Source organism: Euprymna scolopes, chromosome 19 (assembly GCF_053919585.1).
Source record: "Euprymna scolopes isolate OS-2025 chromosome 19, ASM5391958v1, whole genome shotgun sequence".
Lineage (NCBI taxonomy): Eukaryota > Metazoa > Mollusca > Cephalopoda > Sepiida > Sepiolidae > Euprymna > Euprymna scolopes.
Genome location: NC_136500.1, coordinates 61,095,360 through 61,121,370, shown reverse-complemented (window position 1 = coordinate 61,121,370; position 26,011 = coordinate 61,095,360). Strand labels below are relative to the sequence as shown.

General features: G+C 31.8%; 1 protein-coding gene across 14 annotated transcripts in view; it reads left to right on the top strand.

Annotated features, from left to right (window-relative positions):
* LOC145303656 (MAP kinase-activating death domain protein-like) overlaps window positions 1-26,011 on the top strand; it is a 602,561-nt gene that overhangs the window by 461,413 nt on the left and 115,137 nt on the right. For all 14 annotated transcript variants that reach the window (XR_013873756.1, XM_080145234.1, XM_080145231.1 and 11 more), the window contains 5 exons: window positions 9,991-10,469; window positions 12,091-12,247; window positions 17,080-17,200; window positions 18,037-18,253; window positions 24,478-24,585. Coding sequence is in view for 13 of the 14 variants with exons in the window: in XM_080145234.1 (XP_080001360.1) it covers window positions 9,991-10,469; window positions 12,091-12,247; window positions 17,080-17,200; window positions 18,037-18,253; window positions 24,478-24,585 (1,082 nt within the window). In the remaining variant the exon portion in view is untranslated. The remainder of the gene's footprint in view (window positions 1-9,990; window positions 10,470-12,090; window positions 12,248-17,079; window positions 17,201-18,036; window positions 18,254-24,477; window positions 24,586-26,011) is intronic.

The window sequence follows — 26,011 nt, the reverse complement described above, 5'->3', positions numbered from 1 at the left end:
GCACTTTCTCATTGTCAAGAATGAGTTTTACAATGCTTCAAAGTTCTTTCTGTTAAAAGTATCTATTTGTTAGTGGTCGCCACAGGAACTATAACCACTCTACCCTTACCATACCCAAGTGTCACTCACCTTAGGTGAATTGAACCAACTTCCTCCATATGAGAAAGTTTCATGGGAATATTGAATTCACAAACAGTCTCCAGTAGCTTGTATATCCATGTCGGGAGATAACGATGTTGGTATTTTGGGGTTTTTGGGGTTTTTTTTTTTGTTTGTTTTTTTGCAGCTCTTGCCAGGAGATGTAAACGTCCAACTACATACAATGCCTAATATTTCCAAATGGTCACCCATCTGGTACCGACCAAGCTCAATGTTGCTTAACTTCTGTGATCTAATAAGAAACAGTGTGTCAATGTGATTATGCCATATTGTGCATGATGAAACTGTAGAGAATAGAGGAATTTTGAAGGTTTAGTCTTTTGGATCCATGTTCTATCTATAACCTTGCACATTAGCAGACTAAACTTTTGAAGATTATGATTTTGCACCATGCACAGATGGTCATTCATTATGAAGAGCCTGTGCTTTGTGCTGGGATGTATGGAGACAAATTAAGGATTTCACAAATCGACCATTTTGAAAAGGTATTACTCTTCTACAAACCGTTCAACCTTATTCGGGATGGTATGATATATTGGTTTCGTTTTTACCATCTTTCTATGGATGTGTGATATGATCTATTGTATACCCTCACAAACAATATAATCAGCTTTGCCACATTCAAATTGTTGCTGATCACCTATTGGGGTCATTTATGCCCTGATGTTGTTTGTCTTGTTTTTTTATTGGTCGTTGTTTAACAAGACTAAAAGCCACTTGAGGATACAGGTTTCTGAGATGGATGATTTGTTAGTTTACTGACAAAGAAATATTATGAGATGATTGAAAATGATGAATGAGATTAATAAAATTTGATTATGTATGAAGATATTTCATAGCTAATACTTGTTGGCATAGGATTTATATAAAACTACATTGTAGCATGCAGGGAAGTAATGCTGTGGTAATATGTTCGACATATAGGAAGTTATTGGTAAAAAACTGTTCATAGAGATTCCATTTCATGTTTGGCACATGAAGGAAGGAACGAAGGTTATTTGCAGTTGTAGTAGGAAGATGAGTTCTTGAGAATGCTTTACAAGTAAGAACCAGAAATTGAAGCTCAGTCGAGCACCTTCCATTAAAATAATGTAGAGAAAGTCTAGCAACGTCTCTTTTGTGATCAAAACAGCGATTTGTGTTCAATTAATTGTATCCAATGGATTGTTTATAATAGACATTGGAATTTGGCATTGTATAATCAAGCATAAATTAATGTGTGATTAAATAGCATCCACCCCTAAAGGGATCCTTGCCACTTGATTTTTAAATCTATGGCTAATGAACGTTTGGTTTAGATTTATTTCTGTTATTCTAAAAACTAGCTGATGGTTAATTCGTGAAACCTGGGTATTTTCTGATGAAATTTTAATCTTCAGGCATTGCTACTCATAGTTTACCTCATACTTACAAAATCAGGAATTTTCCTCTTAACTTTAAGGTTAGCTCATGTGCAGAATCTGCTCCTTTTTCGTTTGAAGTACTTCCTTGATGCCTTAGTGAATCATGGCAATCAAGTTGACTGTTGTAGGTTTTTTAGCCAACCTAAAAGTTTTATATTACATTGGAGTTTTCCTTCTTCAATACAAATTGCCTTATCAAAATTCAAGTATATGGTTTACCCCACTATTTTAATCAAAACTGTGGCGATTAAATATGGATTCATACCTTTCCTAAGGATGTTAGTGCAAATGACAACAATTTAATAAGATTTCCCGTTGAGATCATGGTTTGTGTTGATAGCTGTTACATCACCTGCACCAACTTGTGCGACTATTTCAAGAAGTCCAGAGAGTGTAGCAACCAAACATTGTGATGAAACCAGCGATAATACTAATATGAGAAAATAAGTATTCTAAATTTATCTGTTGAAAAATAAGAATTTTTTTCCATGTTTTTTTAGTTTGATGAAATCCCATTTTTTTAATGTTTTTATTTCTATTTTTGCTTTCAAATATTTTTCTGTCAGTTAGTTCTTTTTGTTTAATTTTATTTTTGTTTTGTTGCAACATAAGGGCTTCAAATAATAATTTAAAAAAAATAATAGATAAATGTTTCCTTGAAATAATGTGCTTTCGGACTGTTATATTTTCTGAATAATCAACATTTATAACTGATTTCTATAAGCGTGAATAGAATTTATTAAAACATAATTTTCTCCATATAGCTAGGAGGGGGGGGGATCCGCCTTAAAGTCAATAGAGTCTAGGCCATTGTTAAAATGGCCTAGACTCTGTTGCTGAGGTATGGCTGACTTTAGTCCTGTGCAGTTATAGGAAGTAAATCCTTCCAGACTTTACCTTCTCTCTTTGAGAAGGGGTTAGTTTATTGCTAATCACCCGAGGCACCTATACCATATATTTTGCAGGCTAGAGTGCTCTTCCCCTAGTGTGTTAGTTTTTCAAATCTCACTTTTCGACCTTTGCATCACATTATCTCATCGTAGGAGGGAGCTAAATTAGTTTAATCAGCTTTTGGTAAAAAAAAAACAAAAAAAACTGACACCTTGCTTTATCTGTCAGTGCAGAATTACCTATTTGATTAACTACAAACTGACAGAACAAAAATGCTGTTTCTGCCACAGTGTAGATAATTAAAAACAGTAATATGGTATACCCACCATTGTGCTAGAGACAAGAATAAGAAAGTGTCTTTTCTACATAAGAGACCTGCCTTTGATAATACAAAAATATAAACAAGGGAAGTAAATCTTGTATCTAAAACCATGTGACAGTCAAGAAGTGAGGATGCCACTATTACAAAGACATTAGGAGAAAAACAAAAATTCAGGTCTATTCACGGAATTCACCATATGGGAAGGAGGATACAAATTCTTAGGTCAGGGAACCGACTTGAAAATATTAAGATACACACCTGGAAAGAATAAATTAGACCAAGCAGCAAAAATACATAATTTATAATACAAAAATGAAGACATACCAATGCAATAAACCAATTATGAATTAATCAACAACAGTAGAAGAACAGAACTATTTAACACAGACCAAACTTTTTGGGGCTATTCTGTTCTATTTATTAACGATCGATTTAACAATAAAAACAACTGTGAGTGCCCTATGTTCATTGTACCTATTTAGTATGCTTCCCCACGGGACAGAGTTAGACACCAGGGTCGTTTTTTAACGTGGAGAAAAGGTACAAAAATAAAAAATTGTCTCAGTCGTGAAGGATTTCTCCTCCACCGAAAGAGAACAAGAAATAGAAGTGCAGCATCTGAAGAACAGATACTACACTTTGATCTTGTCCCGAAGGCCAATGTTCATTGTAAATGACAAGCGATTTCCCATCACCTTTTAATGAAGCTAAAGCACTAGCAGTTTCTTTTTTTAAGATTGAGTCCCTCAAAGCTTTCTTAGCCCTCAAACTGAGAAAGTGCAAGACCATGAATTCCTCACAGTGCCCATTCCTTCAAATCCGTAGTTCTCCTAATCTAAGACACAAAAGTCTAAAAACGTCAGTGTCCAGTTACATGGCATGCCATGCAAATGAAGGGGGAACTAGATTACTGGTAATCTTAATGATGTTAAAAACACAGAACATCTCTCTCTCACACACACACACATATGCACACACACACACACTAGCAGAACGATCCAATCTTGCTCAGGATCGAATGATAATGAACAAATGTGCTACATTTCCAATACTTCAGATGACTCACCTAAAAGTATCTTTAAATTGTATTTACCAATCGCTGGTCAACCCAGTAAAAAGAGGAAGCATTTTGTTTATTTTCATCAATGCAAATTCGTTTCTTTAATTGACCACAAACTTGCTGAAATTTGGTAACAAACTAAGCAAAACAATAAAACCAACGATGGACAGGAGTATTAATGATGAGGAAAAGTAATTTTAACAATGTTTTCTTAAATTGTTGAAATTAAAATAATGGCAAAACCATATTTAAATGTTTGGTTATAAAATTAGAATGACCATTTCTCTACTAAACAAGACCATAACATATTTACATGACAACTATAATTGTAAAAATGCATCCTGACTGAATTGATCGTTTATATTTATTTGCGTCAATAAACACTATAATTTTCCTGACATTCAAGTGTAATTTTAAAATGTGATTTTTCGGCTAATAGATGTTTTAAAAGAAGTAAGGTATAAATTAGTGGATGTATCAATCCTTACATTTTGTAGTTAAATGTGTTTATCGACTTCCATTTAGCAAAGTTGTAACTTTTTTATACGTTCGTTTGTCAAAAAATATTGCTTTCAAAATTCAATCTATACATAGAAATATGGTATTGCATCATCAGACATATGTATATATATATATATATATACTGTATACTTAAAAATTTTCAAAATGTTAATGCTTTGAACTACTGAAATATAATCGATTAATAAGTAAAAGCTTTAATTGATATGAACTATTGATTATTAATTTTAACTGCAACTTCCAACTATATCCTGGAGAATTTACGTTTTCTGATATTTAAAACTCGTATGCAAATTAATTTCAGTCAGGATGACTCTTAAATTGTTTTAGCTCAATAATTTAAACTTTTCATTTATATATATATATATATATATATATATATTATATATCTTGTGAGACCTTCAAATTTTTATTTTTCAATATTTATGGTAGATGGTAGACTTAAACTGGAGCCAAGTTGATAGTTATAAAATAATTTCATTTTATCTTTCAATATTTTATTTAATGTTATGCTTTTTTTTAAATTTTCTTCTATTTTTACATAAGTTTTATTGTAATGATTTTCACTTTCAAAACAAAACATAATCTAAAAAAATTGACAATTCATTTTTAATATTAGCTTTTCATTTTTTTATTACAAACTTTGCTTTGTTTTTCTTTTTAACTTTATAACATTCTAACATCATAAATTCAATTTCAAAGTTAATGAAATTTGTTCAAATGTTTTAAATATCTGTTTACAAGAAAATGCAGGTAAGTTTTAGAAACTGTTTTAAAACAATTTTGAATTCATACACATTGTAATGTCCCGTTTGCTTTTTCTAATTGATTTAAAATATAATTATATGAAATAAATTGATTGTAATAACACAAATGGCATTACTTATTGAAATCGGCATAGAAAGAATAATAAAAAAAGGTATTTTTTCAGTTTATTACAAATAAAAATGTGATTCGTTTGTGAATGGAACGAATATTTGATAAATATGGTTTGAAATGACAACATAAAGTTGGAATTGTTATGAACACTTTATTCATTAAAATGTTTCACTTGACAGCTTTTTTTTGGAATAATGAAATTCAATTAAATTAAAATTGAAAATTAAATGAGAAGGTGGTTTATGTTTGGAATTGATTCTTTCGAAACATTTAAAATTTGAAATCAAAAGAAATTAACCAAACCACCAAGCGAACAGCCATTAACTGATATGCATCTCGTGTAAATTAATGTTACCAGATATTGATAGTTTAAAAAAGACTTTTGGGCACCGTAGGTGGCACTGTTGTATAGTTATTAACAATGGGTCAGATGTTAGAAGAAATTTCCACTGCACTAGTCAGGTGCTGTGCAGTTTCAATGCAATAAATTGAAACATATTAACACATTGACCCCTGTCATTACACAGTTGCATGCAATCACCTTGACAAAGACGGGCACCTTTTCTTTCATTGCATCGGGTGAAACTTAGTTCTCTTCAATTGGTTGTCCAATTATCTTCTACGATTTTCATAAGTTATGGAGATTTTGTTTTGGCCAACTCTCTCTATATATATTTAGTTCTCGTTCCTGTCTTTCTTTTTGTCAGTTTTTGTTTGCTAACAAACTCCTGGTGGGTTTTTACAGATGGACGTCTCTAACTGCATATATTCTGAAATTACATTACCCGGAGTACTTAGATAAGTATATTTCATGTTGATCAAAGGGAATACAACATTATAATGAATCTATGTTTTTGCTTGGCATCCATTAAAAGGAAATAGCATATTTTACTTCATTTTATTTATAATTTTAAAATGGATAGAAATGTTAGTGTTTCGGGCTTTGAGCTCATTGATTTCCAAGAAACGCTGGGTGTTTTTTCACAGAGTTAAAGACTATACATGGGTTAAATATTAAATTATTTTCACTTTACTTACACCCCTTCCCAGCCTATCCAATTAATGATGAATGCATCCTTGGGCCACATCCCAGAAATCGCATATTTAAAATGTAAGAAAATAAATATAAGAAAATAAGAATGAAGTTATGGACTGAGTTTCCTTATTCAATAGTATAAATTAATAAATAATCGACATTTTTGATCAGTTGTCTTGTACTATAACATTAATACACATTCGATTCTTCTTCATTATTTTTATGTCTTTTTTTACAATTAAAAGTCTGACAATTTTTTTTTATATTTATTTATTACTAGCATGGGTGCCCGGCGTTGCCCGGGTGTTTGGAGGTGTATGTTGAGCAAAAAAAAAAAAAAAAAAAAAAACGGTCAATTTTTTTTTAATTCGACCCCTATTATGACCCCTTAGCATTTATTGTTTTGGGCTCAAATAAACTTATTAAGTTAGATCCATGTCCAAGGAACCTATATCTAAAATTTCAAGTGTTTAGACCAAAAATTGTCGGAGGAGTTTGGTAGAGTTCTCAAAAGTCAAATCGTTAAACTCTGACCCCTCACTCGCTAAATTTCTGACCGAAATCCGGTCACATCGATTTTCCCAAATCTCAGTACCCTGTATATCAAATTTCGAGTCTGTAGACTTAAAATTGACAGAGTTATTGCGTATGGAAATGTACACAGACACACACACACACACAGACACTTTCACTTTTGTAGATATAAAAATAATAGATAGATGGATTTGTTTAACAAAAATATATACGCATGCATAAATATATATGGAAACAATTTTGTGTTTACTATAAACTTTTTTTGCAAATATTATGCAAGTATAAATCATGTAGAATATCTGCATGAATATAATTACAGGCAATAGTTAACTAAAGATGATTATTCCATTAAAAAACCGAAGCAACTAATAGAGAATTAATTAAAATGAATGTTTAAAAGAATATGCAAATTAGCTAGATCGTTTGTTAGTGAATGCAATTTCACAACCAAGATATAAGAAAATTGTATTTTCTTTTTAAATAAATAGAAAAGAGGGTTTTTAATATGAATATCGACACACACAAAAGAAAACCAGATTTATAGGAGTATAGATTACCCTTTGGGTATCTTTTATTTTAATCAATGACACAATTTCATTTTGTAACACAAAAAAAAAAACATTATTTTGTGCACTTTACACATACTTATTAACTTTTATTGGAAAACATTTTTATGAAATGTTATTACATTTTTTCTTTGTAACTATATTGATATGTATTTTTGAGACACAATCTGCAATAAAAACAGAAATAAATGAAAATACGAAAATAAAACATCAATTTCAGAGTTAGAGGTTAGTAAGTTTCTCTTGATTATATATTACTAAATTATTACAATTATACAGGGTGAGCCAAAAGAAGGTGAACAGCATTTTGAATAGGTTTATGTATAAGTTATTAATGCAATTCTTTATTATAACTATAACCCTAACTTGTCCACCTACTGTTGACTCACCCTGTATATTCATATATGAGGTAGTTTCATTTCATATTGATACTTCAAGTGATGGTGAACTATAGTGTTGCTTTCAGCAAAATGATAATTGAATTGTGTTAATGTTTTGTTATGAAGGAGTGGATTTTAATCAATACTATAAGAGCCATGAATTTAATAATTGCTTTGTTTTTTTTAATATCCAAAACAGTGCAAAATAGCTGATGATCCCCTTTTTCTATTTCATGATTAAGGGTTAGGTCGTATATTTAAGTTATATATAATTATTTTGATCCTTACGGACAGTAGTGTTTTATGCTTTCATAATCATTAATGGAGGAAGTGAAAATTGTTACTGGTTGAGAGATTCGAACCGAGCTAAAAAGTCACCTTTGACTCCATTTGTTAGGATGTTACCTCCAGGCCACCATCCACCATGAGAATTAAGAGAAATTCAACAAGTATAAATACCAAATAGCAGCATAATGTTAAAATAGTCAATAGAGTTCAAACACCCGGAAATATATACATATAAACAAATACCTACAATCTCATAGAATATAATGATACCGATCATTTTCTCTTAAATATTTCATCAAATAGATCCCAAAAATGTTGCTGTAAATTCATTCTTTTACCGTTATTTATGAATTCTTATGATTGTTTGCGGTTTTTAACTTGATCAGATAATTTCTTCCAAAAATATATAAAATAAATATAAATATATATTAAAAAATATGTTATAGAATATATATAAATATATATTTTATTATAACAATTAAATATAATTGTTTTGTAAATTTAGTTTTGTAAATCTTATTAATATAATACAACTTGAGGAGATATACATGAAATTATATTTCACATTTATAAATTTCATTCATCATTTTGAAGATCTCAAATGCATTTTTGCATGTTTTTATCATTTGATGTTACCATTCCAAAGAAGCTGTCTTGGCAAAACATTTTTTAACAAATTGAAATTTTCGTGAACCAATGTTTTTATAATATTTACAGTTTTATTTGACTTGCAATTCTTTGTTTCCTTTTTTTCACTTTATTTTACAATGCTTCTAAAATACTTAATGTAAAATTAATCATATAAAGAACACTTTATATTTGGGGTAAAACTATGTGTGGAAACCTTCAATATAAATTGATAGAGAATATATAAATTTTCAGTGATTTTTATTTATTTATTTTTTTTTTTGAGAGTATTCATAAAATATATATAAAGCAGTTTTGATTTAAACATACATTCTTACAAATTTATTGGTTTTAAAGTAAAAGATCATCACAAACTTTTAGAAGACACTTATTTTGAATAAAATTTATATAAGAAATTTGAAAACTTTGAAGTGTCAGAAATAATGGTGAAATCATTTTATTTACTGCTTTTGTTGTTGTAAGTCCAATATTTTGCTAAAAATAGCTTCATCGGGGTAGGAAGTCCGGTCTGTGATTTTTCTTTTCATTTCATCTCTTCTTCAAAATGAAGAAAAAAAAAATCACAGACTTACAGCAACAAAAAAAGTAAATGAAATGATTTTATCATTATTTCCGATACTTCAAAGTTTTCAAATTTCTCATTTAAATTTTATTGGTTTTAGTTTTGTTACCATTAAAAACATTTTGCTGAAAAAATGTCTAAAAATAAAAAACAAAAAAAAAACTGCTAAATGAATTTTGTTTGGGATCCAAAAGAGTAAACTTTCTTTTATAGATACTCTTCATCATTCTGAATTAGTATTTGTATTGTTTTTACTATTAGTTGGTAAATATGAATATATAATAATCTTTTAAATTAGCAAAAAGTGTGTGTGTTTTTTTTATATATATATATATTGTGTTGATTCTCTTTAAAATGTCACTATCAAAATGAGAAACAAATCGCCCCAATCATATCACCAGATTTGCACATAAAGACTTTTCTTTTAACTCTTATTCACTCCAAACAAGGCAGATTGCCACTTGGACTTAAGGATACAGGAAATCGAAGGAATTTCAGATATTTGAGAATTATCAATTATCGTTTGAGTTTTAATCAAACGGATAGCTGACAAATGGAACGGTTCTATTGAGACTATCGGATTAACCTTTGAACTATTCGGCATTGTTTCTGATCTCATAATCTCACTTCTCATTTTAATCATGACCTTTTGAAAAGAATTGACACAACTATTCTTTTTCTATAGTTTTTACTGATATTCTTAACTTTTATGACATTTGTGTCTTTCTGCTTTATTTCAATAGGATCTCCTGTTATAATCAATGGAGAGGAATTTGAAAATATTGAAATTCCTCCAACTAGTGAAAATGTAAGTCAAGAGGAATTTCCTCCGAATATTGACACCCAAGATGCTGAGGACCGAACAGCCATGTGGATTGGACACACCACGGAAGAAGTAAAGTCCCAAGGTGCCGATCAAGCAAGTCTGATCGGTTCGGTTTCTGAAAGTGTCAAGTCTTGCGATATCGTCGTCACGGGGGCAGAACCTCAGAGACGCACATCAGACAACAGCACTGACATGCTGCATGACCTGGTACGCAACAAGGATCTGTTGAAAGCACGCAAGAAGACTAAGGGGAATAGCATCGATTCCGAAGTGTCTGAAGGCAGCACTTTAGTGAGCAGCAGTTCGGACAATCCACCAGAAGAGGAGTGCCACAAGAAGCCGAAACATCATCTGGTCCGGAACACAATGTCGGATAGTGAAATGGAACTTTCTGGGGTAAGCCTTAAATTCAAGTTTTTATTTTGTGTTTTTCTTGTGATTATGTTTGTCCTTGCATAAAAATCATCTGATAAACTCCTTTATCAATCTATATATATTTTTTTTTTCGCTTTTTTCTTCGCCATGATGTCGAGTGGAAGAATGTTCAATGAATTAAGTTCACGCAAAATCTCTCTGAAATATATTTCCGAAATATCTCCGAAATATATTTCTTAAAAAATAAACACTTGTTTATTTTATTTAAAAAAATTTTGCGTTGCAGTTATTTGGCTTCAAACGTGTTTAATACGCATCTTATTTTATTTTCAAATTTCACTCAATGCTTCTAATGGATATAAACAAAAAAACTACCCAGATTTTCAAACCACGCAACCACACGTTACTATCCGACTACATAAAAACCCTGCAGCTAACATCAATTGAATTATCAGAAAACCATTTTTCTGTGACTTTAGCAGTGTGTGCAGTGGCATTATCATGTTGAAAAATAATGTTCTGGGATATTCCCAGCTTCTGAATACTTAGTAACAGTTCTGTTTCTAATATTCAAATGTACTCCTTTGCATTGATTGACTTTTCACATCTAATAAGTTCCCCAACTCCTACTGTAGTAAAAGTTCCCCATACCATTATACCTCCATTCCCGTGTTTAACTGTCGTTTTTATGCAACTTGGCAAAAATCTTTCTCCAGTTCTTCGATTGCACCGTTTGGGAGCATCGGGAGTATCACTAACGAGTCAGAATCTTGATTCATCTAACCAGAAAACATTCCTGAACCAGTATGTATCTTTCTTGCCATAACATGAGAAAAATCTCTTTCTATCATTGATGTTCTTCTTAGATAAAAATGGCTTCTTTGCTCACGTTTTAGAGGAAAACCCTATTCTTTCATTTGTCTAGATATTGTATATCTAGAAAGAGAATTTCCAGCCCATTTTGAATTCTTTGCTATGGTCAACATAAGTTTTCTTTCGATCCTTCAAAACAGTTCATTTAAGTCTGTGGTAGTCCTTCAGATCCAGATTTTCCTTTTACCAAGCATTCAACTTCGAACCTTTGACTAATTCGCTTCACTGCAGAAAAAGATGTTTTCACATTTTCTTTTCTTAAAATATCAAAAATCTGCTTGTAAGTCATTTTGGACTGCCCTAATCCTGCTATTCGGTTTTTTATACCCTCGCCAAGATGTGGTCTTACCATTTTTAGGATTAATTTTTTTCACTTATTATTATATTCTATAATAATAATGATCTGCAAAATAGAAATTTTCAGTTAAAATTAACAAAAATTCATGGAAAAATATCGAAAAATCGATTTCTTCCTTCTTTCACTCTTGGCCCATTTTTTTTTTTTTTTTGTTCATGAGTGTATGTATATATGTGTGTGTGTGTGTGTGTGTTAGAAAGAATATGCAAAGATATATATATATATATATATATATATATATATATTCTTTCTAACATTTTTCCATTTCATATTTTAATCTCTTCTTTCCATCATTCTTTTATTTTTCATCCTTTTTATGTTATTATTTACACTGATTTCCTTTCTTTTCTTTTATATCTTTATCTTTTTTCTTTTCTTACATTTTTTTTTTTTTTTGTCTTGTGGTTGCAGATGGTGAATTATCACAGAAGGAGTCGATCTTCCAGCATCTGGAGCAACAAGAGTAACTTGAGTGCAGGATTTCGTTACCATGACGGTAAAATGATCAACACCTCCCCCCTGCCGAGCCCAGAGACAGGGAAAACGTACCTTTTTGAAGGACTTATTGGTAAGGTGGCTTTCCCGCTTCATCTATTCATGAATATATTCATTTGAAAAACTAGCATCGTTTTTTTTTTTGTTTTTCTTTTTGTATAAATGGCAAATGGTGTCATGTTTTTACTTTATAATCAAAATCTAAACTATTCATCAGAATAATCATCAGAATGATATATAGGGAGTAATGTAAACCTGTCAAGTCGAGATACAAAAGGGTAAAAAATGAAGTTGGTTTTCATTTGCTTGCATCCCTACTGCAGACTAATGCGTTAGAATGTTGAAAGGTAAGGAAAACTAGCTCCCCAGTGAGGGCACATTGGTTTAGCATAAAAGTAGTCGAGAACGGACTTAATGACATTTCCCAATAGAGGGATTTCAAGCAATCAGCAATAACCCCACCACTGAAAGAAGGTTGTAATGCCTGGGAATATACACTAATTAGGATCAAGCTAAACCATACTGCATGTTGACAATGAAGGCTCTGTTTAAGTAAGCCCTTAGATTGCCAAAATGATACCAAGGCAAATTTGGTGGAGTATATATGACTGGTATTTCTTACAACATATTTTGTAGTCTCATCATCTCATAATGAAAGAAACTTCCTATCTCGGACTATACTGAATACCCATGGTATTTTGATAACTAGTATTCTTATCTGTATTCACCAGTACAAATGATTGCAACTATTTATTTACTGAATTTATTGACAGTCATATGTTTCTCTGACAGGTATCGTGAAGTATCCATCATTGGCTTATGTGTCAAATATTGCAATATCCACCATGTCAAAGACTGGTATAACAACTAGTGAATATCCAATTATCCTGTGTGTCCGGATTTTAGACACTATAAAATTAGCAAGCCAAGTTCAAATCCTATCAAATTTATTGTGTTCACTTAGATACTAATTCCATTGAGAAAGGTATTAACCCATTCTCACAGCATGCTTTTTCTTACCTGTGAAAACTATCAGATCAGAGGGAGAACAGCTTCAATAGTGTACAGGAGGCCTTCTTAATTTTGTTTTTTTCTGCTCCCTTGATATGGTGTCAAAAATGTATCTAGTGTCCCTTTTAAAAGTCGCACATTAGTAACATTTTTTTTTTTTTAAGTTAATGTGCGTTAATCTGATCTAAAGCTTAAATTGCATCAAACTTTCACTGTTATGAAAATCATAATATTGATTTGAAAAATATTTAATTTATTGAATAAATATTGAAAATTTATTCTTGGAAATTTTTTTTGGAAAAATATGACTAAAAATCAGAACAATTTTAAATAAATACAGATTTGTAAATATTTTTATTTACTAATGAGCCACCACTTATCAAGGCCAAAAGACCCTCAAGATGAATAGATTATCGCTTGAATGAACAATATTGAGAGGATTGAAAATGATAGTTTATGACAAGTATTTGAAGACAATTATGTTGTCTGCAGGAAAGTTTTCCTTTAGTTTTTTTGGGTTTTTTTACTTGGTCCAAAGGTCATTTGAGGATAAGGGCTAATGAATGTAAGGTAGTGAAGTAATCGTTAATGATGTAAGCTGGCAATCTTGTGAAGTAGACTTTTATGCCATGTTTATCAAAACCCTTTGATATGTCAAGAGCTATTGCTTGAGACAAAACCTCCAGTGATTCACTAATCCTGTATGGTATAACAGTTAGTACATCAGCTATAGACCTCGCAGAACAGAAACCATGTCACTGAGCAGTGATTCCATCCAGTGATTCACTAATCCTGTATGGTATAACAGTTAGTACATCAGCTATAGACCTCGCAGAACAGAAACCATGTCACTGAGCAGGTTATTTTTGCCGAGATGGTTAACCACTTCTCTGTTAATAACAGTTTCCAGCAACTTACTCATGACGCACAGGAGATTGATTGGTCTGTACTGAGTGGAAGATGATCCATCACCGGAATTTTTGAATGCAGGGTAGACTGATGAAGTTTTCCAAGTTGTTAGGAAGCATTTCTCTTTAAGACAGCGTTCAAACAGCTTTGTAAGTATGGGAGCTAGTTCCAGTTAAAGCTTTTTGAGCACTATGACTGGAATGCCATCAAGGCCAGTTGCTTTACTAGAATCAAGCTTTTTGATAAGCGAGGCAACATCACATACAGAAATTCATATGTCAGTGTGTTTTCAATTATAGGAGGGAATATGATGAGTAGGCGGCCCTGATTGTAAAGGGTAGAATTTACTACAAAGTTCTTGGCAAAGAGTTTTGCTTTGTCAGATGCTAACGAGATTACCTCAGGTCCATTGATGATGGTAGGGATAGAGGACGCTTCTGTTCAGGACCCTGTTTGTTATTCACCAAAAGTGGTGGAAGCCAAGCCGCTGCTACGCTACTTTAAACTTGACATACCGAGCATACAAATCTCTTGCATTTTATTATTACTCTTTTACAATGGTTGTTGGCAGTGCTAAAGCTAGCTTATGTTTCACAACATCTATTATGCTGGAAGCAATGGAAATAGTGATTTCTGTGCGCAATGATGGAGTGAATCACGGTTGGCTGTCAGGCTTCTGCTCAAATCTTTTGGAGGGTATGAAGTGGTCTATGTGGTCTATACCCACATATTGTCTTTTATCTTAAATCTGAGTGATCAGAAAATTCCAATGGAGACAGAATGGAGGATGAGCACATGCCAGAGCAAGTTGTAAGAAACAGGTCAAGGAGACTTGCATATTGTCTGTCGGAGTCGGACATACAGGTGGGTTCGTGAACAATTTGCGTTAGGTCATAGGCAATCAAGAAATCATGACAGTACCTCCCTTCATCATCTGCCTTCTTTGAGTGAACTAGCCATTCAACGTTGTGAACATTGAAGTCTCCACAGACGTAAATGTTAGCCGAGAGATGGGTAGACAGAATATGGTCAATTTTTTCAGAGATACTTTCAATGATAATAGCTCAGCTGTCATTGGATTGATAGCATGCAAATATGAATTCTGTGCTGTGAGCAAGTGCTACTCAGAAGCACATGTAGGGTAAATTAGGATCTTCTCTGGAGATGTTCCTACCACATGGAAAGCCATCTCTAATGTAGGCACATATTCCATGCCCATGACGATTTTGGGGATCAGATTTGATGTCAAATTTGAATATTCGGTAATAGCAAACTCATCTAGGAAAGCAGTCAGTCCAATGCTAGTTTCAAACGGGAACAGTAACTCTGGTTTAGTCTCCTATAATTGGATTGCAACCTCTGGAAGGTTGAAACATAGACCCCTGATGTTAGAGAAGGAGACCTGGTAGTGGGAGGGTCTGTGTTGGGAGCTGGAGTTCTGGTTTTAATCTTGTTTTGGTTCTTATGATTTTTCGTTGTTTTGAGAATTGGTAATGTAAGGTAAAATTAATTATAAAACAAAGAGTTTGAATGCAAAATGTGATAGATCCAATTTGTTTAAATTAAGACTATAAGCAATTAAAAGACGAATATATTGAATACAGACTACAACTAAAAGCTTATTTTGATAAATTTTTACTTTCTTTCCACTTTAAAACTCGCTTTTAAAATGACAACTTATATAGGCTTTTGGGTTTGCTGAAAACGAATATCACATTCAAAATTGGGGCAGACAAATAGTTTTCTGGATATTAAGAGATTTTTTTATTTTCAATGTATAACTTAATAAATTAAGTGGCGTTTGCCATTCTTAACATGAGGAGGACAGAGTGTTTTGTAACATGCATGCACATTAGTACGTTTCAGTTTGGGAAAGACATGGCCTCTAGTGAAAACATAATGGATTACGTTGGATAATAAAGGTCTTAATATCCAGAAAACTACTTGTCTGCCCCAAATTTAAATGTAATATTTGTTTTCAGCCTACCCAAAAACCTATAAAAATTGTCAATTTAACAGTGAATACTAGTGGAAAGAAAGTTTTTAAGAAATACCCTTATTTTAATTCAAAGCAAAGCAACTAGGGATTATGATGTAAAACATGATTTTGGGGGGGGGGGGTTTACACAATGATCACCACTCATCAAGGCCCGGAAGCTACTCAGGGTGTCGTCAAATGTTGAAATGAACACATAATTTTGAAAATGGCGTTCATGGCTTGTATTATTTGGATTGTTCAATACTCTTCTCATCTGAAGTGTTATTTTCACAATGTTTCAACGAATGTAATCTCTGACCTTCTTCAGGTGTCTCTTGTTGAACTTGGAAATCTGCTTGGAATTTCAAACGGAACTCTTTATTTAATTCATGGAGGTAGCATGTTCTTGAAATTTCTTAGGAAGAAATCCTAAGTAATTCGCAATTGTATGCTGGGTATTGCCTGCACTCAGGATTGAATTCTTAATCTTTAGAAGAGTATCACTTATAACACTGGTTCTTGCAGAAATAACACTTAAGATGACAACATTAATCCAAATAATACAAATTATCAATCTTCATCTCAAGACCTCAAAAAGAGGTATTAATGGTGTTTTGCATTGATACTCTTCAATTATTAGTAACCAGTGTAGTTCTTTTATCAATAAGAGAAAGTAAGTAAAATAAACTCTCATGGCTAATTAAATTGGTGAGACCTTCTTGTGGGCCTATCAACTACAGTAGGAAACCAAAATAAAATAAAGCATAAACTGAAATGCATCACGCAAAAGTTTTAAAACAAACCCTTCATTTCTGTGGTCTCTTGCCAAAGCCCTTATTATAGCATGTAATCGTTAGAGAGCAACAACAATTGTATTATTAGTTTTACGGAATAAGATTTTCAAATAAAATCGTAATATTTGCTAAAAATATTTATCGTACCTTTCTTTTTTCTATAAACATTTTCCATTATCTAACTTTATTTTTTTTATCACCTTTTCTCTCTAGGAAAAGATCGCAGCCGATTATGGGACTCCATGCAGTTTTGGGAAGACATGTTTTTAGATGCTGTTGCCCAGGAGCGAGATATTATTGGAATGGACCAAGGACCAGGTGAAATGATGGAAAGGTGAATAAATGATTTGTTGATTTAAGTGAAGGCAACACATTTTCAAATTCTCTCAACAAACTGCTATTTAGTGTAATTAATAATCATATTTCGTTTAACACGCATTTTACATGTTTGTATGCATTGGATGGCTTTAAGAAATTAAATTCCAAAGTAACCTATCTCTGGTCAAGTTTTTATTTATCCCTCTTTCATTAATGTGGCCTAAAACTTATCTATTTTATTTATTACCCCTCTTAGTGTTATTGTGTTAATCAATAGATTATTTATCGTAAAGTGAAAATGCAATATTATATAATAAAGCAAAATTTTAAAAATATTTTAATTACAGAATTAAATTCACCATAATGTATTTCAGTTTCTTTTGAGAACAGATCGTCCACAAATGTTTCCTTGGAATATTTTAAAAGAGTTTCAAAGTGAATAATGTTGACATAAGTTTCCATTGGAAAATTTCAATATTTCCAATTTTCATTGAATTTGATTCATAATCATTAAACATGAACTAAACAAGATTATTTGAATTTCAATTCCTTCTTAAGACCTCTTAAACTTAAGCTTTAAATTTTAGATATTTTCTAGAATCATGTAATGAACTTTGATCAAAATTAGAATTCAGATTCTAAACATATCATTATTTATATTTTGATTTTAATTTTTGTAAAAGATATAATAATGGTTCAAGACTATATATATATATATATATATAAGATGTGTGTGTGTGTATTATACAATCAAAATGGACAAAATTCTTTTCTGAAAATCATTTTTTTTATATATATTTCTTATTTGAATATTTTCATTCCTTCTGTTTTCTTTTGTTTCTTCTTACTCAGATACAATTCTCTTGGAGAAACTGAAAAAAAACGTTTGGAGCATGATGAAGACAAGCTGCTTTCTGTGATGTTGTACAATCATGTCGGCTTCATGATTATGATGGATGTGAAGAAAACTGAAGTCAAGAAAAAGATTCGGCGTTTGCTTGGCAAATCTCATATCGGCCTTCATTACAGTCAAGAAATTAATAATCTGCTGGACGAAGTTGGCAAACTTGTGAGTTTTGACAACATCTATATATATAAAAGTGAAAATGTGTGTATGTATGTTCGCTTTTTGTGTATGTCCAAGAAAGGCTTTTTTTCAGAGAAGCGCTCGGGCGACTCACAACTTAAAACTTTTTATATCACATATAAATCATAATATCTCTGAGTTAACAACGGATCTCGCCTGTCTATTTAATTTGCTTGACTTCGGGAAGATGTGGAAATATTTTACTTATATCAGACAATTGCTATTCAAATTGGACATCTTGGGAAAAAAAATTAAAACCCCACAGTCAAAGTTGACCTCATTAAGACATTAACACGTGCACCTGCAAATTCTAAGTAATTAAATAAATTCAAACGTGTTTCTGTTAGTATGTTGCGATGGCCCAATGGTTAACGTCGCATGTTTTTTTTTCACACTTTAATTCCCAACTTTGCCTCAAGTCAAGGGTTCGGGTTCGATCCTCATACTCACCTACCAAAACTTTTTTTATTATTTTACCCCTCCCCCCCGGAGTTTTGATTTACCTCCAAACACCCGGGCAACGCCGGGTACCCCCTGCTAGTCTATAATATAAATCTCACCTGTCTATTTAAATGTATGTATGTATACTTGTATGTCTGCCTAAAACTTTCAACAGAGGTGACGGATTTTCACGGGATTGGTATCGTTTTAAAGCTCGACCTTTCAGACGACAAATATCGAAAATTTGGCTAAAAACATTAATTCATTCACCCTACACTCGGCACTTTACTGCTGGGAGAGGTACTTTTTTTCGCCAATGTTTTCAAAAGTTATTCCCTCTATTCGTTGACTAGCCTTAATTTAAACCTACGTCACTTCCAGTTTGGCGATGGGTGCAAAGATGTCACATTTTTTTTTTTGTTATTTTCTTACTTTTTTTTTTGTTCAATGCACACCTCCAAACACCTGGGCAACGCCAGGCACCCAGGCTAGTCTATAATATAATGATATAAATCTCACCTGTCTGTTTAAATGTGTATATGTATGTATGTCTGCCTAAAACTTTCGACAAAGGCGACGGATTTTCACGGGATTGGTATCGTTTTGAATCTTGACCCTTCAGACGACAAATATTGAATAATTGGCTAAAAACATTAATTCCTTCACCCCCAACTGGGCACTTTTCTACGGGGAAAAGTTCATTTTTTCGTCATTATTTTCGAAAGTCATCCCCTCTTTTCAATTGACTAGCCTTAATTTAAACATTCGTCATTTCCGGTTTGGCGATGGATGCAACAGCAAAGACGTCATGTTTTTTTTTCACATTCTTTTCTTCCTTCACGGTATGGGTTCGAGCCTGCCTGCCTACTACCACTTTTTTTTTTTTTACTCAAGACACACCTCCAAACACTCAGGCCATGCCTGGCACTTAGGCTAGTTTAACATAAATATTAAAACTTGAGTGTTAAGTCAAACTGTGAAAGAATTACATAAAATTAAATTCCTTTCATGATATATAAAATGTTAGGATCTGTTTATTTTATCTGATTCCAGAATTAATTTTATGACAAAAACTGTCTTGTTTTATATTTTGAAATTTGTGAGATGAGGATTGATAATTTGGATTATTCAGACTACTGATCTCATGTTGAATGTTAGTTAAAGCACTTTATTTACATGGTACTGGTGATATTTATTTGCAGTTTTCAACTGCAAATCAGTTCTAAGCAATGTTGTTCTTGAGGTTGAAGGTTCAATCCTTACCAGAGACAATAATAACTAAAATTAACATCAAGAAATACTTCTACCTGGTCATATCTGTTGAAATGAGAATAACATATTACCACAAATTAAATAAGTGTTCAGTTAGAAATTTCTTACAAATTCCAAAGTTCAACAAGATTCTCCTAAAGTATGTGAATGTACGTTTTTGTGTTTTCACTGCACACACCGGCATCATCCCCCTATTGTGCTGGTCTGAAGTTGTTGCTCAATTTCAACACCACTCGCAGTATCAATTGTGTGGTCTTAGAGCTGTAATAGAAGGATTCTCACTCTTCAATCAAAATTAAAACTCTAGTCTAAAACAAGTAATAAAGTTTTATTTTGATGGAATGTTACAATGATGCTTATTTTCCTCTACTGAACGACAGACTTATAAATCAAAACAACCCCTTAGCTTAGATCCCTAGAACAATCATGCTTGGAGAGACACACAAACCTCAACTGACTATGAGATGCCCATAAAACAAACTCTCATCCCCTTCATATTTGCTGAAATACACACTGATATGGGGGTCCTTTTTGGTGGACAACCCAGATATCTACTTGAAAATAATGGCCAGCCTTATCTATGAACATAAATGTTCAGTATCTAGACAGCCATTAATTTGGAAGACCTGGCATGAGTTAGAAACACAGCTAACCTTGTATATGTAGAACCATTACTTTTTTTTTTCAAGTGGGGAAAACCAAATTCTGTTAAGTCAAAACTCTTGGTTTTATTGCCAATTTCATTTTCTCAGGTGTTTGATTTTGTGGCAACACTTTATATCTAGCACTATATATTTTCAAACCTCTAACTTTGAGTGGTTGAAGGGATCACATTTGGTTATCGTCTTCCCTGATCCAATTCTGCTGGGTTATCCTGATGGTGATAGTTTCAACAGTACTCTGTCTTCCTCTATAAAATCTTTCCAAAAGGAGGAAATTACATACAGTCATTTAAAAAAAAAAAAAAAAAAAAGCATGTTACTATGCATGTGTATTAATCTAGCGTTAATTTAAATTCCATCAAACTTACAATTTCAAAGATCACTGAGAGTTTGAATTGAAAAATTTGTATTCCTTATAAAATGCATAATTTATTGAATACATGTGAAAACTTCAGTAAAAAATTTTTAGTGTTTGTTTTTTTTTTTTTTCTTGAATTTTTTTGATGATTAAAAAAATTAACAAATTGATTTATTTACAAAAAGTTGTCTCCTAGGGGGCAATATCATATATACATTTATGGCACTGTAATATATATATATTTGTATATTTTGGTAGCAAGTCATTATTCATGCACGTCTGATTGAACACGACAGAGTTATTTTTTCACAATTTCTCTGGATATCTTTTCCATTCGCTGAGCGGTCTTTTTTATATCAGCTGGCATATTGTATAAAATGGCACCCAAAAGTTGTTGTTCAGCCATTTTCTTCTCAGGCGCTTTCTATTGGTGCATCCGATTATCATCAGGAGCGATTATTGTCGTTTTCTTTTCCTTTGAGGCTTGGTGTATTTATAGTTTTTATTGGTTATGGATGCTCCGATAGAAAGCACTTGAGAAGAAAATGGTTGAACAATAACTTTTGGGCGCCATTTTATACAACATGCCAGACGATATAAAAAAGACCATGAGGCGAATGGAAAAGATATCCAGATAAATCAGAAAAAAGAATAACTCTATTGTGTTCAATCAGACGTACTTGAATATATATATATATATATATATATATATATATATATATATATATATATATATATATAGGATGTGACACAAATAGCTTTTTTAATTCTATTTTTTGGATATTTTTCTGGAACTATAATAATTCTTCATATTATCAATCTACTGTGATACAGGTTTTTCTTTATTAAAATTTAAAAGCAAATAAGTGGTATTAAGCATCATGCACCTTATACAATTAGGTATTAAACAAAGATAAGTAGTTTGTTATTTATGTTGTACCCCGTATATATATATATATATATATATATATATGACTTATATGCAATTATACTGAGTTCGTGAAATTCAGTAAATTTTCATATACCAATGAGTTCTAAGCCAAAATGGTTGACTTAAAGAGTAAGCTACAAAATTATCAAATTTTATAATTGAGCATTAATATACTGTCTAAGCTGTATGGTTTTGCTGTCAGAATAATAACTAGAGGACATATATTTTATTTATTTAGACACCCCAAAAATACAACGCATGAATTAAGTGATTAGTAACAGAGGCAGGTTAAACCCATGAGCTAAGACCATTCTTTGAGATCAAAACAAAATCTATATACTTAATTGGTCAAGTAAGCTATCGTAGCAAGTTCTAGATCTGTCTGATTAATTTAAATCAATTATTAAATTAATTATTAAATCATAGACGCCTTCTAGTAATCAATAAACCAAAAACACCAAACGGCCTGAATTACCTTCCCTCCCTTCAAAAAAAAAAAAATGCTCCATTGCCAAAAGTGTGCTTATTCATAAAGTCTGAAGAAATGCTGGTTTGGAAAATTTTCAAATGACATAATGCTTGAAATTGTCGAACTGGACATGGAAACAATTGTAACGTAAATTGAAATACACTTTTTGTTGCCACCAACACCTTGTTTTGAAGTCTTGTTTTCGCTTACACAGTATATATATATATATATATATATATATATATATATATATATATATATATATATATATATGATGAAGGTCTATTTTCCAAATTTCAAGATGTTGTCCATCTTATGGTAAGATGGACAACATCTTGAAATTTGGAATGTAGTCCTTTCATCATTTATTTATATATGCTCTGTAGTTACATCAGGCTTCATAAATTAAAGGTTTGGTCTAAATAAAAGATGAAATATAATTGAATAAGCATATTTTTCCCATGAACATATATATTAGATTGGTGCAAAAATAATGTTTTTTTATCAGCTATATTTGCATAAAAAAACAACAATTTTTGCACCAACCTGATATATATGTATTTATAAACAAATATATACTTATACTGTTTATATTCAATAAAGTTATTCAAAGTTGCCACAATTAAAAAAAAATTAAATAAAAAATTTTAAAACTGTATTTTTCCTGGGGAACTAATGTAAGTCTCTGATGAATTTTTTGGTATATTCATATCATCCAATGAAACATGTGTAAGACACAGTAATAAAGCAAGACTTTTGAATGTTTAATGAAGTTATATCTGATATTTCCCCAAAACCCCTAACCTTCATGGAGGGGGAGAATAAACTTGCTGTTATGGTTTCAAATGATTTTAAATAACAGCAAGGGAAAACTTGATTACAAATATTTCTCATATGTTATATCTCCTCTCTTTTGGAAATAGGGAACGATTATGAAGATCTCCAGTATCAAATAATCCTTATATACTGTGAAATTTACTTTATGTATGAAAACGAAAGAGGGGGAGATATAACATATGAGAAATATTTGGAATCAAATCTCCCCTTGCTGTTATTTCAAATCATTTGAAACCATAACAGCAAGTTTATTCTCCCCTCCATGAAGGCTAGGGGTTTGGGGAAAATATTAGATATTTTGTAATTCATATGCAAAGCTAGGAAAACAAATAACTATGATTGAAACATTTTATGGCTGCAAAAAAGTGCCAAAATGGGCTCTGGATGATCCTCTTAATGTGCAACCTTAAGGGCAAATGTCACATAGCCTATTACACAATTCACAATTTTACCTTTCCAACAAGGCTTCATTTGTTAAATTCTGATCAATAGTCACTGAGATTTGGAACTCATATACACCACCTTTTTTGGCAATTCCGTGTGCAATTTTAAAATGAATTGTTCGAAAATCAAATCCTTTTTACATGTTAGTTCTATTGCAATCACAAATAAAATTATAAATATTTTAAGGCACACACGGACTTTATGGACACCCTGTATGTATATATATATATATATATACTTGTAAACAAATAGCATATTGAAAAGTTCATATCTTAGGTTCTATGGAATAAAACTACATGAAAATTTGCAGGCTTTTTGAAGATTATAATAATGAAGAAATATGGTATAATAAAATTATGGAGTGTTTGTTCACACCTGACCTCCATAGAATGGAAATATGTCACAAAGTTTAACAAGGTTTTTTAATATAGATCCACAGAATATTGTGATAAGTGTTTCAGTGTGAACAGGTATGGTATAATAAATTATGGGGTTCATCTATTTTATCCATTTTATTTTTACTTTCATCATATTTTGCTTTGGTTTTGATACCCCCAAATTCAACCGAAATTTACAACCCTTCCTTTCATAACCTATCATACTTTCATAAATCAGTCCATTTTCTGTAGGCTGTTTTTGAACCCAGTCAACGACGGGTACTTATGCTAGTATATATATATATATATATATATATATATATAGTTTTAATTGTATTAATTAATTCTTCTTAGTGTTTTACTAATTTTAAAGTCAATTAAACCAAAGTGTTTGTCTTGTTTGTTAATATTTCAGAATGGCAATGATATTGATCTCAAACCGATGGGAAGTCGCTTAATGCAAAAGCAGTCATTTACAGTACATTGGGGAAGCGATAACACTGGAGATATGTTATTTATGGAGGTAAGTAAACTAAAAACCTGCAAATCTTTATGAAAAATATGCATATTTTTACCAGCCCTCTCAGTATTAAATAAGGTGCCAGTTTATGAAAGTAAACAGTAATTTATTTCCTAATGAATCTGCATATATAAATGCTTTAATATGCAAGTTTTATTCTTTATTTTCAGTCTTTTCTTCTGATGAGTCACACTCATTAAGAAATTATGATAGATAACTTTGTACAGTAGAATCCCCCCGAATACGGCATTAATCTGTTCTGGTATTGGAATCGTAAGGTGAAATCACTGTATGGCAAGGCCTAAGCAAAATTTTATACAGTACATATTAAAAAATAGTAACAAAATACAGTACAGTATATAATCAAATAATATTATAACTAACACCATAAAGAGGGGTAAATACCGTAACCAGGGGTTGGGAAAATATTGTATTCCACATCGTAACCTGAAAAAAACGTATACCAGGGCTCTACTGTATTGAATTTGTCTGACCTGAGCGATGAAGCAGACCGTAAAGAATAAAGACATAGAATCTGATTTTCTGTGTTTATTTATATATGCTCTGGAGTTAAAAAATGAATATCTGTTGAGCTTAACTTAAAAGTTGGACTATAAATACAATTTATATACATATTGCAGAGTTTATATGAAAAAAAAATATATTTTAAGGTATACTAGGGTCGTTGCAAAAGTAAAGCCTCCTATTTTTCGACTCAAAAAATTGAAGGACTACAAAGACAAGAGTGTTACCATTAAAACGGGCAACCTTTTGTGCTCCAAAATTTATTTTTCTACATAGTTACCACCATTCTCAATGCACTTTTGCCAGGAATTCAACAATGTATCTCTTCTTGACACACATCCATGACAGGAATTGCTTTCTTAGAGTCTAACACCATCAATATCTGCAACAGGGAAATGAAATTTTCAGGTTATCATAGCAATGCAATTTGCAATTCCCTTTGACCCATCCAGCCAAAATGAAAAATATAGGAGGCATTACATTTGGAACACCTCGTAATATTGTCCGAATTGTTTCGAAAAACAAATTCAATGTGAATTGCATGTGACAGACTATACTGAATTACAGCCTGTCACATGCTAGAGTATCATTTCCAAGAAAGAATTCTAGCCTACTATTAATAGTAGGCTAGAATTCTTTATTTTGCTCTGCACAATTAATCTTGCATATTTGTTGACAAGCGATATGTTGGTGTCTTTTGTACCTAATAATCTTACTTTATTACTAGTTACTCACTTGGACTTCTCACATGAGTTTATTGGTCCCCCGATTTATTGGAGAGGGACCTATTTTTTTCAGTGGAATCCGTCCATGCGTCCAGACAATTGCCAGATAACCGTCCATTAGTTTTTCCTGAAATTTTGCCACAAATTGTATTTCATTAAATAGATGTGCACAGTAAAAA